The sequence below is a fragment of the Micropterus salmoides genome, unplaced genomic scaffold (assembly GCF_014851395.1).
Source record: "Micropterus salmoides isolate LMB-PRFRI ecotype aquatic unplaced genomic scaffold, ASM1485139v1 Ms_hic_scaffold_9, whole genome shotgun sequence".
In the NCBI taxonomy this organism is placed as follows: Eukaryota; Metazoa; Chordata; class Actinopteri; order Centrarchiformes; family Centrarchidae; genus Micropterus; species Micropterus salmoides.
Window position 1 is genome coordinate 27095533 of NW_024044681.1, and position 15650 is coordinate 27111182.

Here is a 15650-nt window from a genome sequence, read left to right on the forward strand (position 1 = left end):
TACTTCAGGATGCTCTGTAAACTTAAAGAATGCTGAATAATTATACCTATTGTTGGGAGTAAGGTTTTTTTTGAAATGTGAGTATATAGTATGTTGAGTTTATTAAGAGTTTATGTTCACAGGAGCACGGTGCATCCATGTCTGCCCTGCAGGTGCTCACTTCCAGGCTACAGCAACTGTCTAAAATGTGATTACAAAAGAAATGATACTTTTAATACACTACATGTTTGTTCCTCTGATAAACATTAATAGATCCTAAAACAAACCTCAGTTCCTGTTCAAAAACACACAATTAGGTATGTTTGGGTATTTTGTAATTCCTGTTTACTCTTTTGGAATCATTAGAAAAGTATTTCAAAACCATTCACAGGCATCTCAGACAGAATATACAGCAGATACAGTTTGTTGTACAGATTGCTGGCAGCATTTTATGACATACCTTTGAAGGACATCTAAGATATAGCATGTGTAAACATGAAGGCACTCTCCTATCACATCTGGTTTCACTACTCTGCACACATTACAGATAAAAACATCTGGCACAAACTTACAGTAGAGTCAATCAGAAATAAACCACGGTTCCACTGTGGAGTGCATCTTCACCTCCTGAACTCATGAGGTATCCCTCTGTGTTATTTGAGTCTTTTCAGTAAGTGTTCCATACTTTGTTAGCAGTTCCTGTAAGAAGGATTTCCTTCTTAGCTATTTCCTGATGTTCAGCGTCTTCCTTTATGACCATTTGTTTGAGCTCAGCTCTGATGTGAACTATACCTTTTTCTAAAAGTTTGTTCTATCTCCTGCATGTGTACATCTGCCTGCTTTAAATGCTGTCCTTCCTCCATTAGTTTAAACTTCTGATAACCCAACGTTTTCAACTGTAATCTAACACTTGCCAAAAGTGTAACTGCTATTAAAATATGCATGGTAGGACCGCTGAGATGATTGATTTAAACCAACTTCCTCTCAGGAGTACACCCACTTACTGCCCACCTCAACTGTCACTACATCCACTTCTGTCAAATTCAAAACCAAAAGACTGTAAGGTTTAATTTAACCCTCTGCCTGACTTCAATTTCAGATAATTACATTAAAAACTCAAAAACTAATTTTTAAACTTTCGACATATTGGAAGAAACCCAGGGAATCCTATCATACTGTATGTACAGTGTTTGACTCTGAGATGTATGAATCGTTCTCTCCCATTTTGTATTTAATTTGCTAAGGTTTTCCGATTCAGTGTAACAGTGATTCACAGAGAAATGATGACTTATTTGGGCGGGATGGAAAATGGGCTGTTCTCTTTCTTCCAATTTTCTCTCTCTTTGACACACACATACACACACACACACACACACACACACACACACACACACACACACACACACACACAGAGACAGTCAAATTTTATGTGAAAGAATAAAAGATAGTGAGTATTAACTATAATCTGTAGCACATATCTAGCCAATCAAAACTCCTCATGCTAACTTTTACTTCATCAAATGGTCTCTTACTGTCTTCTTTCCTTTCCATCTTTGACCTGTTATGTTGCATTATTCATGCTTCAATGGGAATTATGAAGTTGGGTTGTTTGGGTTACCTATTGCTTTCCTTACTGTTCAGTACACCCTTGGTAGAGACGCCAGCATTTGTGCTGAGCTCCCTCAGCACCCATCTGCTGTCCCTTTCACCCCGTACTCACCTCTACCGCCTCTCACCCCCCAGATCCCTGTTACACCACAACAGCTACTTTATAACTCGATCAAGGTGTAAAACAAAACAACATGTATCAACAAGGAAACACATGTGTATATGTTGCAGGAAAGATATCTACTGAGAATGTATTAATCTTAAATCTTCTCAGCCTTCTCTTAATAAACAACAGTCAACATGAGGTTGAGTTTTCAAATCAATAATGCAACAAACTTTGAATGATCACTGGGACAATAACATACATGAGTTTATCACTAGATCTACTCCTCTTGATGTTGTGAATTATTGGAAGGCTTAGGGCTCTGCCTAGTGGTAGCAATATCAATTACATTGACCTGGTGCCTTATTTTGAAAGGGATGGATTGCCATTAAATTTGATTCCCAGAAGATGAATCCTAATGAATTTGATGACTGCCTCACTCATCTAGTGTCACAAACAGACGAAAATCTCCATTGTCTAAAACTTTTATCAGGATGATTCTAAAAACCCATGACAGAATGCCTATTTGCATGCCTGATTTCCCTCGTAATAGCATTTTACAGTGTGCCATTTCTACTTTAATAAAGGAAAGGATCTCAGTATTTCTTCCACAACCATCAAGCACAAATGTTTTAATGAATTTAACTACAATACAGTACAAGCATGACAAGAAAATTGTATGTATCTTGCACATCAGAAAAATATACACAGATGCATCCATACAAATATAAGGTACATGTATATCTGTAACACGGCATAAACACATACCTGGTCTTAATAATCAGAGTGCATGAACAGCCTCACGGATGTTGAACAGTGGACACACTCTCCCATATCCCTCTTCAGCAGCTGGCTGGTGGTGGCCACAGTTTCAGTTACTTGTACAGCCGATGGTGAAGCTCGTAGACTATACTATCCATTGCCAGGCTGACTTTCTTTTCCCAGCAGCCTAGACTAAATGCACTCCCAATGGGAGCTTCTGAATCCAGGCGAATAAAATTGCAGCACAGCAATGGTACTTTCTAGAAAAAAAGCTTGAAATCTTTATAGAAAGTAAAAAACACTGTGACAGCATTAAGCCATCATTACAAAAGTGACTGAAAATTTCAGGTAGTTTATAGCCTATAAATCCACTAGGAGGCAGTAATGCTAAAGTTAATGGTTTGCCAAAGTAATCAGATATGCTACTCATGAGTGATGCCAGACTCTGTTAAAGGTGGAAGGGCTGAATGGTAGTGTACTGTACTGTGAACTTGTACAGGCCAACTTATGAATATATTAGACTATATGTGGCTGCCTCCAATACACTTTGTTTTAGTCGTTTTGAAATACAGTTTCTACTGAAGTGATATTCCTTTTCTTGCTTTGGACCTTTGGGAAACTCTAGGGCTTCTCAAGGTCCATGTGTGTGCTGTAGTCTCATTTCCCTCTGTTTGTCTATTTATGTAGAGTTTACTGTTTATGGTCTTTACCAGTGCTGGAATGTAACTACATTTACTTACACTTTAAGTACTGTAATTAACGCCAATTTTGCATGTTTCCATTTTATACTACTTTACACTCATACTCAATTTAGAGCAAAATATTGTACTTTTTACTGCACTATATTTATATCACAACAACTTAGTTACATTTCAGATTAAAATGTTACATTAAAAGAACACATGAAAGCTCATAAGTTACAATGCATTGTTAAACATTAAACCAGAAGTTCTTAACCTTTTTGGCTTATGCCCACTTACAAAAAAATCATGTCTAGTTGTGGCTCCTCCTTGTCATATTTCAGATGCCTTTAAGTTGTTAGCAGTTCTACCAAAGGGAGAGACATTTCCCCATCAAAATTCTCACGTAGTTATTCACATCATTGCAATAACTGCTCAAGGCCCAAAGAGGTCAAATGATAAAAAAAAAAACAGATTTGTGTATCAGAATATAGTTATTTTTTCTTATTTCCTCTCCCATTATTCATCTCACAACCCCTCTGACACAACCTATGAGAAAGGGCCATGCCCCTAGACTGGGAAGACTGGTCAACACTACAGACTGTAAAGCAAGTAAAAGTAGTTTCACCTTTAACAGCTTCTGAAAAATGAGTACTTTTACTTTGAAAACTAATTCAGCTGATAATACTTATGTATTAGTTTGATTCAATGCAGGACATTGTAACTTAACGGAGTATTTTTAATTTAATGATCTGAGTAACATTACTTCTTGCACTACTAAACTTAATTACATATCCCACTGTATAAATGTTAGTTGTAATTTATACATTTTAATCCTTGCTGTTGCTAACTTAGGTGACAGGCACAGAGTTTGTTGACTGCTAAAATTACTCAGTAACCTAGGTATAAGTTAGGGTTGTTTAAAATAACTGTTGCTCAACGACCTTTTGTGGCCAACTGACATAATGTTAGCTGTTACTACATGAACAAGTCGTTAGCGTAACGTTTGTCATCAAATACTCTAAATTATCGCGAATTATCAGAGCAAAGTTTAAATGTCGTCTTTTCCAATTTCAGTTAAATTATTAAATGTATTTTATCACACTTTACGTAGTACAGTAACATTCGCATTACTTAACGTTAAGATGAAATCATTCACTTGCTAACGTTAGCTAAGTTAACTTAGTTGTTAAAAACATGTATGTCTGTATAACGTTATATGCATGGTTAAATACAAGTCACATCAAGCCACAAATCTTCACTTAAATTTCGTTTAACCCCTACATCAAACAGAGTTTGTGTAGTCATGAACAAATATGATCTCCGGGGGAACATTCGTTGGTTTGTTTGTGGCAATACTTTTGAAAAAATGGGCTGAATGCTGAGAAATCGATTACTTTGGAGTAACGAGCCCAGTATACTGGTGAGCTAGCAGCAGAGAGCCGACCTGCTGCAGTTGTGTGAGGGCGCCGCTGGGTGAGTCTCTCCGCTGCTTCTGTCTCTGCAGCTCCCTTTTCCCAAAGAAAAGAAGAGGAGAACCAGGTCCGGGGAGGAGGGCCGCCGCCATTATCGGAAAGCTGGCAGAAATACCACTTTCACACACGCAGTCTGCTCATGAATTGATCAGGACACGAACAAATTGTGTTGCAGTAGAAGCATATTTCGGACGAAACACTACGGCGATTGCAACAAACTCACCGTTGTCTCGTGTGCGCGACCGGCCCAGCATTATGTGGGCACAACAATGGGCAGAATAATTATTGAAAAAGCAACGTGGTGGACAGAGAAGAAGACGGCTAAGCAGATTTTAATACGCCTGAATTTCCCGTGAGGAAAATCCCTTGCAAGAACAAAATTGGATCGTGCTATCATTTGGGATTTTTATTCTCCCCTTTCCCGTGTTTAATTGAAGCGAAAACTGATGCTAAACGATAGAATCCAGGAATGGGCACTGGATATTTAAATCAAATTACCCCATCGCACACAAGTTGTAACAGAGTATTATCAATATCTGTGAATTGAGACGACCCACCGTGTATTCTGCGGCTTTATGCTTGTGCACATCAGGCGACGAAGGCTGCGGCAAGCGCTGGCCTGACAGATGCAAGAGGAGAAAGGGAGAACTGCGATGGTATGTACCCAACATGCTCTCTCCTCGTCTTTATGGGCTATTTCCCAGTGAAGCTGTTGACTGCTACACCCTAGACAGCTGGGTAAATACGTTCGCTTTAAACGTTGTCTGTCGGTGTGGAGAAGGTAGGCTATCCCAGATTTCGTTCTGCAATTTCATTATGTAGGCAGAAGGCCTGGCGTGGTCAACCCCTCTCTGTGCACCCTAAAGCCCATGTTAACTGTTAATCCTTTGCAAAACATATAACTTTACTAAATCTTATCTAAGTAAGGATGTTATGTAAATGGAATTGCTCGAAGGTGGGCTTTAGTAAACTGTATTTTCAGGCTGCTAGACAGAGTAGTTTGGTTGTTATTTATTTCCTAAGAACTTGTCTGTTCAATTGTGTATCAGGCCTAGCTCAGCTGAGCCCTGTGGACTGCCCATGGTTGCTTTTGACCCTGCCTGAGCTGATTGTTTCTAATGCATGGCCACTTCATGTGACAGGTTATTTATTTCATAGTTCCTCTTTTTTGTCATGACGTGTACAATTCTGCAGCTTGTCATATGCCCCTTTATTGAAATTATGAGCTGAATGTTGTATCGGCATTGCATCAGTTCTATTATCATGGATCACTCAGTCTTAACATTAAGTGTCTTAATGGGGTGAGCAAGTTATTCATTCATTCACTGTTTTGTTTTGGGAGATCAGTCTGATAGCTGCTGTTTAGTTTAGATTAAAAACCTGTTGTGCCCACAACACAGTCATTGTCATACTTGTCACCCCACTCACTGATAAGATGACATTGTCCTTTAAAGAGCACCACTTCCAACATGTTTTCTCATAGGATTAATGTAATCATTTTGAACTTGGTTTGATATAACTGGAATTTATCTGAGATGAGCAGGAGAGAGCTAAAACTAGATGATTAATCAATTAGTCAGTTGATGTAATATTAATGTCTTCCATAAATCAAACCATTTTATAGTCGAAGTAATATCTAAAGTGAAGTTATATTAAAGTAAAATTGCCAGAAGCTGGTAGAGCTTCTCACATGTGAATAATTCCTGGTATCTTGGTTGACAGTAAATAGAATAGCTACTTTGCTTGGACTTTTTTGGACTGTTGGTTTGAGTGAACAGGATATTTGAAGATGTCGCCTTGGGCTTAAGAAAAATGTTATGTGCAAGTCTTTTTTGACATTTAAAAGGTTATTTGAGAAAATAATCAGCACATTAATTTAACTATTGAACCCCTGTCTGTATGGTGACTGGTTGGCATTACAGGTCCTGTAACACTGTCTTCATTGTGTTTTTACTGGTGGCTCAATGTAATGCCGAAAACTATGGCAGTGTTTGATAATAACTTGGTGTGTACAGTAATACTATTAAAGCACTGATTTCACACATTACTATTAATTGCTTTTAACAAATGATCAAACTTGATACATGAAAATGACCGTAGTCTTGATAATGGGCAGTAATTAGAGCCTAATAACTAGTCAATATAGAGCCAATATCGGTTGTGATATAAGTTGTGGTAAGTGATATACAAAGGAAAAGGGAACAATATGTAATAAAATGTGCCTCCTGACATTCTCACATTCCCATATCATTAGAGATCACTAAATTATTAAGAAGGATAGAAATACAAAGAGGCTTTATGCAAGTTGAAGTCTTTGTTGAACATTTTCTAAGCAAAATACTGTCAATAACAAGTCCATTACATAATTTTTCATCATGCGTAATATGTCCTAGGGTTAAGTGTCTGACATTTGCCCTATTGGTGGTTGTCCAAATAGTCGTCCCCCCCCCCCCCCCCCCCCCCAAAAAATGTGTTTTTGTTGTTTGCCCACTTTGCCTGATGTCTTTGTTGTTTTTTTTGTTTTTTTTGACAGGATCTGATTCTTATCAGGAATGAATGAAAGAACCATCTGCTCATATCACTGCACTGCTATTTATTAAAATTGAAGCCCAGCAGAAGAAAGTGAAATCTGATCTCTGTGGATCAGCAACTTTATGGACAAAAATTCAAGTGAACTCCTTTATACAGTGCCTGTTTATGGCAGGATGAGCGTCAGCAGACTATGATGGCGAAAAAGCAAGATGCCCGATCACCAATTTACAATCTCATTGTGGTGGGTTTGTCAGGAACAGAGAAAGAGAAGGGGCAATGTGGGGTTGGAAAGTCCTGCTTGTGTAATAGGTATGTCCGGCCTAGTGCTGATGACTTCTACCTGGACCACACATCGGTGTTGAGCACCAGTGACTTTGGGGGCCGAGTGGTTAATAATGATCACTTTCTGTTTTGGGGGGAAGTATCCCGGGTTCTGGAGGAGGGGCCTGAGTGCAGGATGCATGTTGTGGAGCAAACTGAATTCATTGATGACCAAACATTTCAGCCACACCGTAGCACTGCTATGCAGCCCTATATCAAACGGGCAGCGGCAACCAAGTTGGCTTCAGCAGAGAAGCTGATGTACTTCTGTACAGATCAGCTGGGCCTGGAGCAAGACTTTGAGCAAAAACAAATGCCAGAGGGCAAGCTGCAGGTTGATGGCTTCCTGCTTTGTGTTGATGTCAGCCGGGGCATGAACCGCAACTTTGATGACCAGCTCAAATTTGTCACAAATCTGTATGGTCAGCTTAGCAAGACTAAGAAGCCCATTGTGCTGGTACTCACCAAATGTGATGAAGGAGTTGAACGCTACATCAAAGATGCACATACCTTTGCTATCACAAAAAAGAGTCTACCAGTAGTTGAGACATCTGCTCGCTCAAATATAAATGTGGACCTTGCCTTCCTCACTTTGGTCCAACTTATTGATAAGAGCAGGGGCAAGCCCAAGATCATTCCTTACTTCGAAGCCCTAAAGCTCCAGAGCCAGCAAATAGCTTCTGCCAAGGATCGCTATGAATGGCTCATCAATCGTATAGTAAAGAATCACAATGAGAACTGGATAAACACAAGTCGACGCATGAACACCTCCCCAGAGTACAAAGAATATGTCTTCTTGGAGGGAACAGCTAAATGCAAGAAGCTTTTTCAACAGCATGTCTACCGTCTGAAGCAGGAACATATTGAGAGGCGTCGCAAAATATACTTGAGCACTCTTCCTTTAGCACTTAGTTCTTTGGTGCCTGACCTGGATGAGATAGACCAACTGAGCTGGTCTGGTGTACAGAAGGTCCTAGAGTCCAAGCAGCACTTTGCCCACTGGTTTGTTGTTCTGGAGGACTCACCATGGGAGGATACATCTCATATTGATAACATGGAAGATGAGCGAATCCCTTCAGACCTACTTGAGACTGCTGAAGCAGAGGAATTATTTAATGCCCACCTGGAACATCTGCGTAATGAATGCAGACGGGCAGAGATGAGGCTGGAGTTTAAACAGAAGTTATCTTCTTCTCCCTTTGTCACACCTGGTAAACCTTGGGAGGAAGCCCGCAGCTTTATCATGAATGAAGAATTCTACCAGTGGCTTGAGGAGCCAGAGTACTTGGACCTGTACAACCGCCATCAGAAGGAGATGATTGACCGTGCTAAAGAAGACTTTCAGGAGCTCTTACTGGAGTACTCTGAGCTTTTTTATGAGCTTGAGGTGGATGCCAAGCCAAGTAAGGAGAAAATGGGGGCAATTCAGGAGGTTTTGGGGGAAGAACAAAGGTTTAAAGCACTACAGAAGCTTCCAGCTGAAAGAGATGCTCTTGTATTGAAGCATATCCACTTTGTTTATCACCCTACCAAGGAGACCTGCCCCAGCAGCCCTCACTGTGGAGACTCTAAGATTGAACAACTCTTAGCTTCACGTTTCCCCACATGCTACCCATTTTTGGATATGAAAGCTCATTTTGGGGACACCAAGGCTGACAGAATTAATCTTGTCATTCTAGGAAAGGATGGACTGGCCAGAGAATTTGCCAATGAGATTAGGGCTCTCTGCACAAATGATGACTGGTATGTGTTAGACGGGAAGATGTATGAACTGACACTGCGGCCTATTGAGGGAAATGTACGTCTGCCGGTAAACTCCTTCCACACCCCCACTTTCACCCCTCACGGATGTCTGTGTCTGTATAATTCAAAAGAGTCCCTCTCCTATGTGGTTGAAAGCCTTGAGAGACTCAGAGAATCAACTCTAGGTCGAAGGGATAGCCAGCTAGCACAGCTGCAAACATCACTGCTTTTAGTCACTAAAAGAGGTGTAGGATCATATGTGGATATAGGTGGAGAAACTGCCTTAAACCTAATAACACAGGGACAGCAGGTTGCAAGGAGACTGCAGTGTAGCTTTTTAGACCCTGCCTCCCCTGGTGTGGGTTATGGCCATAATGTCAATGAGACTCAAATCAACCAGGTGCTGAGGGGCCTTCTGGATATTAGAAGGAGCACATCCTTTAGTAGCAGCTCCCCACCCCTCCTCCCTGAGCCTCCAGGTCTTAGAGATTCTCCTCATCAGCCGGCCCCAGAAGCAGACCTTCGCATTGTCATGTGCTTAATGTGTGGAGACTCCTATGACATTGAGCAGCTCCTGTCCCCGTTCCTAATGCGTCAACACTGCAGGCCCATGTCTAATAGTGGCACCTCTGTTTTGTTGGAGCAGACAATTGGTGGACATAAACTGGCTATAGAACTCTCTCTGCTCTCATACCATGCCTCCTTCACTTTGCGGAAGAGCAGGCTAGTACACGGCTACATTGCTGTGTACTCAGTCTCCCGAAAAGCCTCCCTGGAGACCCTCTGTGCCTTCTTGTGTGAGGTCCAGGACATCATCCCAGTTCAGCTGTTGGCAGTGGGAGATAGCCAGGCAGAGCTCACTGACAGTGACTATGCCTGTGAACAGCTCATCCAGGGGGAGGAGCTAGCCCATGAGATTGAGGGTCGTTTCAATAGTGTGGTTTGTGGATCCGGGGGCGTGGTAGGAGGCCTGCACAGGATAGAAATGTTCCATACTTTTCTGATGGAGGTGGTAGAGAAACGCAACATTGTGGAGGCCACACACATGTACGATAATGTTGCTGAAGCATGCACCAATGAAAATGTGTACTCCCCACGCTGCAGTTCTCCCAGTCCTGTCACCATGTTTCTGGATTCAGAGGATGACGTAGAGCCTTCGCCACCATACTATGATGGCACACTTACTTCTCATAGTGGGGGCTTCAACCTGCCTGACTTAGATTCCAGTGACATCTCTGTCATCTCTGATATCCGAGACTTTGAGAACAAACTCAACAACAAAGTACCGCCCCCAGTGAGAGTTAAACCAGGTGTCACATTTGACTTCCGGAAAATGAGCCGTAACCCATACATCGATACACTAGGTCATCGTCGCTCCCTACCCTCCGCTGTTACCTGGGTTCCCGGTGGGGATGTGGGCTATGATCCCTCAGACTATGCCGAACCCATTGACGCTGTTTCAAAACCCCGCCCTAGCAATGAAGAGATCATCTACTCAGTGCCACATGACAGCACACAAGGAAAAATCATCACCATCCGCAACTCCAACAGGATGCACTCCAATGGAAATGGCTCAGACAGCGAAGCAGACAGCAGTTCTCTGGAGCGAAGGAGAAAGTTCTCAGCAGCGGGGGTGAAGCCTCGTCTTTACCGTGACCGCTCCAAGCGGCTTGGCAAATTCAGCAGCTTTCGCACCAGTTTCATAGGCAGCGATGATGAAATGGGAGCTCTTCCAAAGTCCAAGGAAGATGACTTTGGGACCCTGAAAGGGGAAAGTCTTGTTAATGAGGAGAGTGAAGACCCGAAAAAGAGGAACATTCTGAAGAGCCTGCGACGAACAGCCAAGGTGTGTATTACATCTGTTTTAATACAGAAAAATTAGCTCATTTCCATTTACATAATCTCATACAGAAATAGTTGTCAATTAATTAATTAATTACGTTTTAAATGTTTTCTCAGATACTGCCCTTATAAAAAACTACAATCATTTCTATAGGTATAATAGTGCTACCACAGATAGTATCAACTATATTGAGGTTGTTGTTAGGAAAAAATGCATTTTGTTAGTATCCAATGAGTGCCACTCAGCATAACTGTCCCCTTTTGAGACTTTGTCTTTCTTTCTTCACAGAAAACAAGACCAAAGCCCCGTCCAGCTATTCCCAAGCCCCCGGAGAGCAATTACTTTGGGGTCCCCCTAGTGAGTGTGGTATCCCCAGACAGACCTATTCCACTCTTCATTGAGAAGTGTGTCCGCTTTATTGAGACAACAGGTAAGTTGTTTTGTCTTTTAACCATGTTGTGCATGTGATTTATGCACAGTTGGATTTTAATTTTCATTCTGAGAAATAATGACTATGGTCATTAATCAGGTTTTATTCTTCAATATAGCTATATATTTTTTTATGAAATTAATGTTATTGATTAGTACCCAAACATGCTCATTGTTAGATCTCCTAAACCTGTGCACCTGTTCATGACCACAATATGATGAGAGAAACAAGGGTTCATTCAGTTAAGTACTCTTCTGGAAACTGCCAGTATCTGTATTGTCATGTCTGTTTGCAATGGAGCTAATGTGTTTGTGCTTTGCTTGTTTCCCACTGTGCCCCCCCACGTCTTCCCCCTTTTCTCTGCTGCGCTCTTTTTCCTCAGGCCTGAATACAGAGGGTTTGTACCGCGTAAGCGGCAACAAGTCAGAGATGGAAAGCATGCAGAGGCAGTTTGAACAGGGTGAGTTGCTCATCAGACTTGTTTAAACCAGCTGTTTGACATGTAATTATAGGGCTGCCTAATCCAAACAGAAAACAGAAAATTACCAAAGGAAAGTGACATGCAACTGATTGTTCGATCCTGATGACAGCTACTACTGATGGGCTTATTTTCTGTGATCCCTTTAACTCTCTCTCTCTGCTTGTGTAGACCACGGATTAGACCTAGTGGAGAAAGACTTCTCCATAAACACTGTGGCTGGAGGCCTCAAAAGCTTCTTCTCTGAGCTGCCTGAACCCCTGGTGCCTTGTGCTCTGCAGGTGGACCTATTGGATGCTTTCAGTAAGCAAACACTGCTGGGCTGGGAGGGTCTTCACTAGAACATAAAAAGAGTATTTTTTTTAGGAGGGAAGAGGGTAGGGATGGATTTGGCAGACCTCCTTTGCTCTGTTTTCGATGTTTTAGTGTTGACGAGAATCATTTTCATGAGACATTTTAGTTTCAAACTACTCTGTGTAATGATGAGGTTTCAGTTTTAATGGTATCTTCTCTGTGTGTGTACAGAAATCAATGACAGAGAACAGAGGCTATATACCATGAAGGATGTCCTGAGGAGGTTCCCCAGGGAGAATTATGATGTCTTCAAATACGTAGTGAGCCACTTACACAAGTAAGTTCCCTGTCTACTGTTTAAATCACTTTCATGGCTTTGTTGGCCTTCTGTGGTAGACACCCATCTGTTTTCCCTGCACAGTATGATGAGAATGAATAAATGTGTCTATTTGTATGTTTTCCGCAGGGTGAGCCAGCTGAACAGGTTGAACTTGATGACCAGTGAAAACTTGTCCATCTGTTTCTGGCCCACCCTCATGAGGCCAGACTTCACCACTATGGATGCCCTTACTGCCACACGCACTTACCAGACAATCATCGAGACCTTCATCCACCAGTGTCCATTCTTCTTTTACAACCAGCCCCTTCTCGACTCGCCCACTGGCCTAGCAGGCCTCCCTGCCTCACCCACCACCACTCTCAGTGGGAGCTCTGCCTACTCTTGTTACCGCTCCTCTCCTCCCCATACCACCACACACTTCAGCCCACTGCAGCAGTCCCCGCCCACCACCCCCCAGTCTCCCCTGCAGTCTCTGCTCCCTCCCCTCCACCAGCACCCTCACTCCCACCATTCCCCTGCCGAACAAGAGACACTGTGAGTGACAGTGAAACCACGTGTGCCCATGATGATGCTGGACCTTATTACCAACTCACACAGCAACAACAACATCAACAACAAAAAAACGTGCACTTGCACACACATCTTTGATCATCGACAACATTTTTGAAGAGAAGTCATAGAAAGTGACTGAGAAACTTCCCTAACCTGCCATTTGTATCCATACTTGTGTGCATCAGGGCAGATACCGTTATCCGTTACACTTCCTCTGCCCTCTGAGCCCCTGATCGCCTGGAATTTGACATCAGGTCAGAAGTGGAGGACAGAGGTTTGTGTCACAGCAAGCCTCTCTTCTGTCAACAGCCACCACATATCCTACACTACCAAGAAATAAAAACCTCCATGCCAAGCTGGAAGAGTTGATTTGTGGCCACCACGTTTTTATCGGTGTAAAAATGTTTGGTTTTTTTTTTCCTCATGAAAGTACTGCCACTGGATTTTTAGACTGTTCATCTGTTGGTCCTTTGGGCAGCAGTTTGCTCCGTATAGAAGAGGTTCCTCTGTCTACCTTTGGGGCTTCTCTCATCTGCTCTACTTGAGGGGTCAGCATGGGGAGGGGAGGGAAGGAAGGGGGAGGTTACACATCCAGGGATGCACTTTAATGATCACTGTTGTTTTTCCCTCAAAAGGGTTTTCTTGACATACTGTGTTTTGTGTGTTTTTAATTTTCACAGCTCAAACAGCCATACCCATTGTCTCTACAGAGCTCTGGCAGATCAAACTTTGTTTACATCAAACTTGTTTTTGTATCCACAAACGTATCTGAAGCACTTTTTGGTAGTGTAGTGTTAAATTTGAAGAAATGCCACAGTGATTATTTGTCCATATTGTTTGTTTGTGGCATCAGTGCAGGCTTGTGAAACAAGATCCTTTTGTAAAAACTTGTTTTTGATCCAGAGGTCCCATTTTAGGCTGATGGGAAATCTGAATCTCCTTATATTCCTCATTCATCCAGCCATGTGAAAAAATAGTTTTCCTTTAGAGTTTGACTTCTAGCTGTTGGTTGATCAGAGTGGATGTTTAGGGAATTTTGGTTTAATTACACCATTATAATATCGGAGAAGACTTTGTCTGCTATCAGTCAAGTGAAGGAAAAATGTTGCCATTATTGAATGTGTAACCTAGTCATACCATAACCCAACTCTACATTGCCATCTGGTGTCCATGGAAACCAAACGCTTGAAACACGATAGGCTGCTGTATGTGTTGCTGTGGTCTATCAAACCCGGCTCTTTGTATTCATCTAATATTAAGGGCCTTTAACTCAGAAGTTACATATTCTCAACACACTGTTACTGCTAGTCCTGCTATACAATACAATGACCGGAAGAAGTTACATATTTGTGGATGGGAGATGTTCAAGAAGGACCACCGGCCGTTTACCTGCTCTAGTGAATTAGTTTTGTGCTGGCATATTGTCCTCCCTTTTCATGGAAAACAAGCAGCACATTTTCAGTGGTATCGCTGTTAATGAAGACCATGAAGTCTAACCATTAAACTTTTGAGAGGAAGCATTCTCTTTTCAATGGGAACAAGTAAAAATGGACTGCCAGACATATAAGTTCTGGGTATTTTTGGCTCTGTTATGGTTCTTGGTTGCAACTATGACCAGACTAGTTGGATCATTGGTTGTAGCAGTATTTGGGATCATCACTTACTGGTACTTGTGGACTCGCAATGCAGTTGGAAGTCAGTCATTTTATGTGTTCATCAGACTAAACTGAGGGCTTAAAGCTGTAACATTAAGACTGGCACAGAACCAGCCAAGCCAACTGTCCCACTATAACACAATTCCTGGGAGTATATAATCTTACTGCATCACTTGACTTCTGACACAACCTTGGCACATCTGCCGTTCAATGAAAAAGTGAGTGCGTACTACTCTATAATGGTTGTTTATTTGTATGTTGGGGAACACCACCCTTTAGTCAATGGTAGAAAACATTTCTAGTGTGTATTTCAATTATTGAAAGTCCATTTTTACAATTTTGTGAATGGTTCAAGGCCACTTAAGTTTAGTGCATGATTTAAAAAAACACCAAGGGAAAAGGATGAAAGCCTCTTTCTGTTTTAAAACATGAAATTAGTATAAGAACAAAACAAATACTGAAATGAAATAGCTGAAACGTGAAAGTCTGTGTACTGTGCACCAAGAGCAAACCATGGAATTTGTCTGACTGAGAATAGTGTTTGAAGATGAAGGCCTTATGTGAACTGTATAATAGTTAATAAATTAAATCTTGTAAAATTGTCCTCTGCTTTCTTGTGGTGCATGTGTTTGTGTCTTTCATTAAGTTTTTTACAATTTGAGGGGTACCTCCATCATTAATGTCACAATTTGTGAACCTCAATTTGAAAATGAGATTGGAACTCGATTGTTAAAACTGCATTGTGTGATTATAATTTACAAAACCGTGCAATAACAGTTAGATTAATATTGTCACAACAATGGAGCCCAGGCAATCAGGAAAATCAAGCATATAATTTTGTTGGTTACAATTTTC

At 41.5% G+C, this 15650-nt stretch overlaps 1 protein-coding gene across 1 annotated transcript; it reads left to right on the forward strand.

Annotated features, from left to right (window-relative positions):
• Positions 1–3725: 3725 nt before the first annotated feature.
• arhgap35b (Rho GTPase activating protein 35b) lies at positions 3726–15399 on the forward strand. Its single transcript, XM_038708208.1, has 7 exons — positions 3726–5263; positions 7141–11049; positions 11335–11476; positions 11859–11936; positions 12126–12257; positions 12480–12585; positions 12715–15399. The coding sequence occupies exons 2-7, from the start codon at positions 7330–7332 to the stop codon at positions 13124–13126; spliced, it is 4590 nt and encodes a 1529-aa protein (XP_038564136.1). The 5' UTR covers positions 3726–5263; positions 7141–7329; the 3' UTR covers positions 13127–15399.
• The last annotated feature ends 251 nt before the right edge of the window (positions 15400–15650 follow it).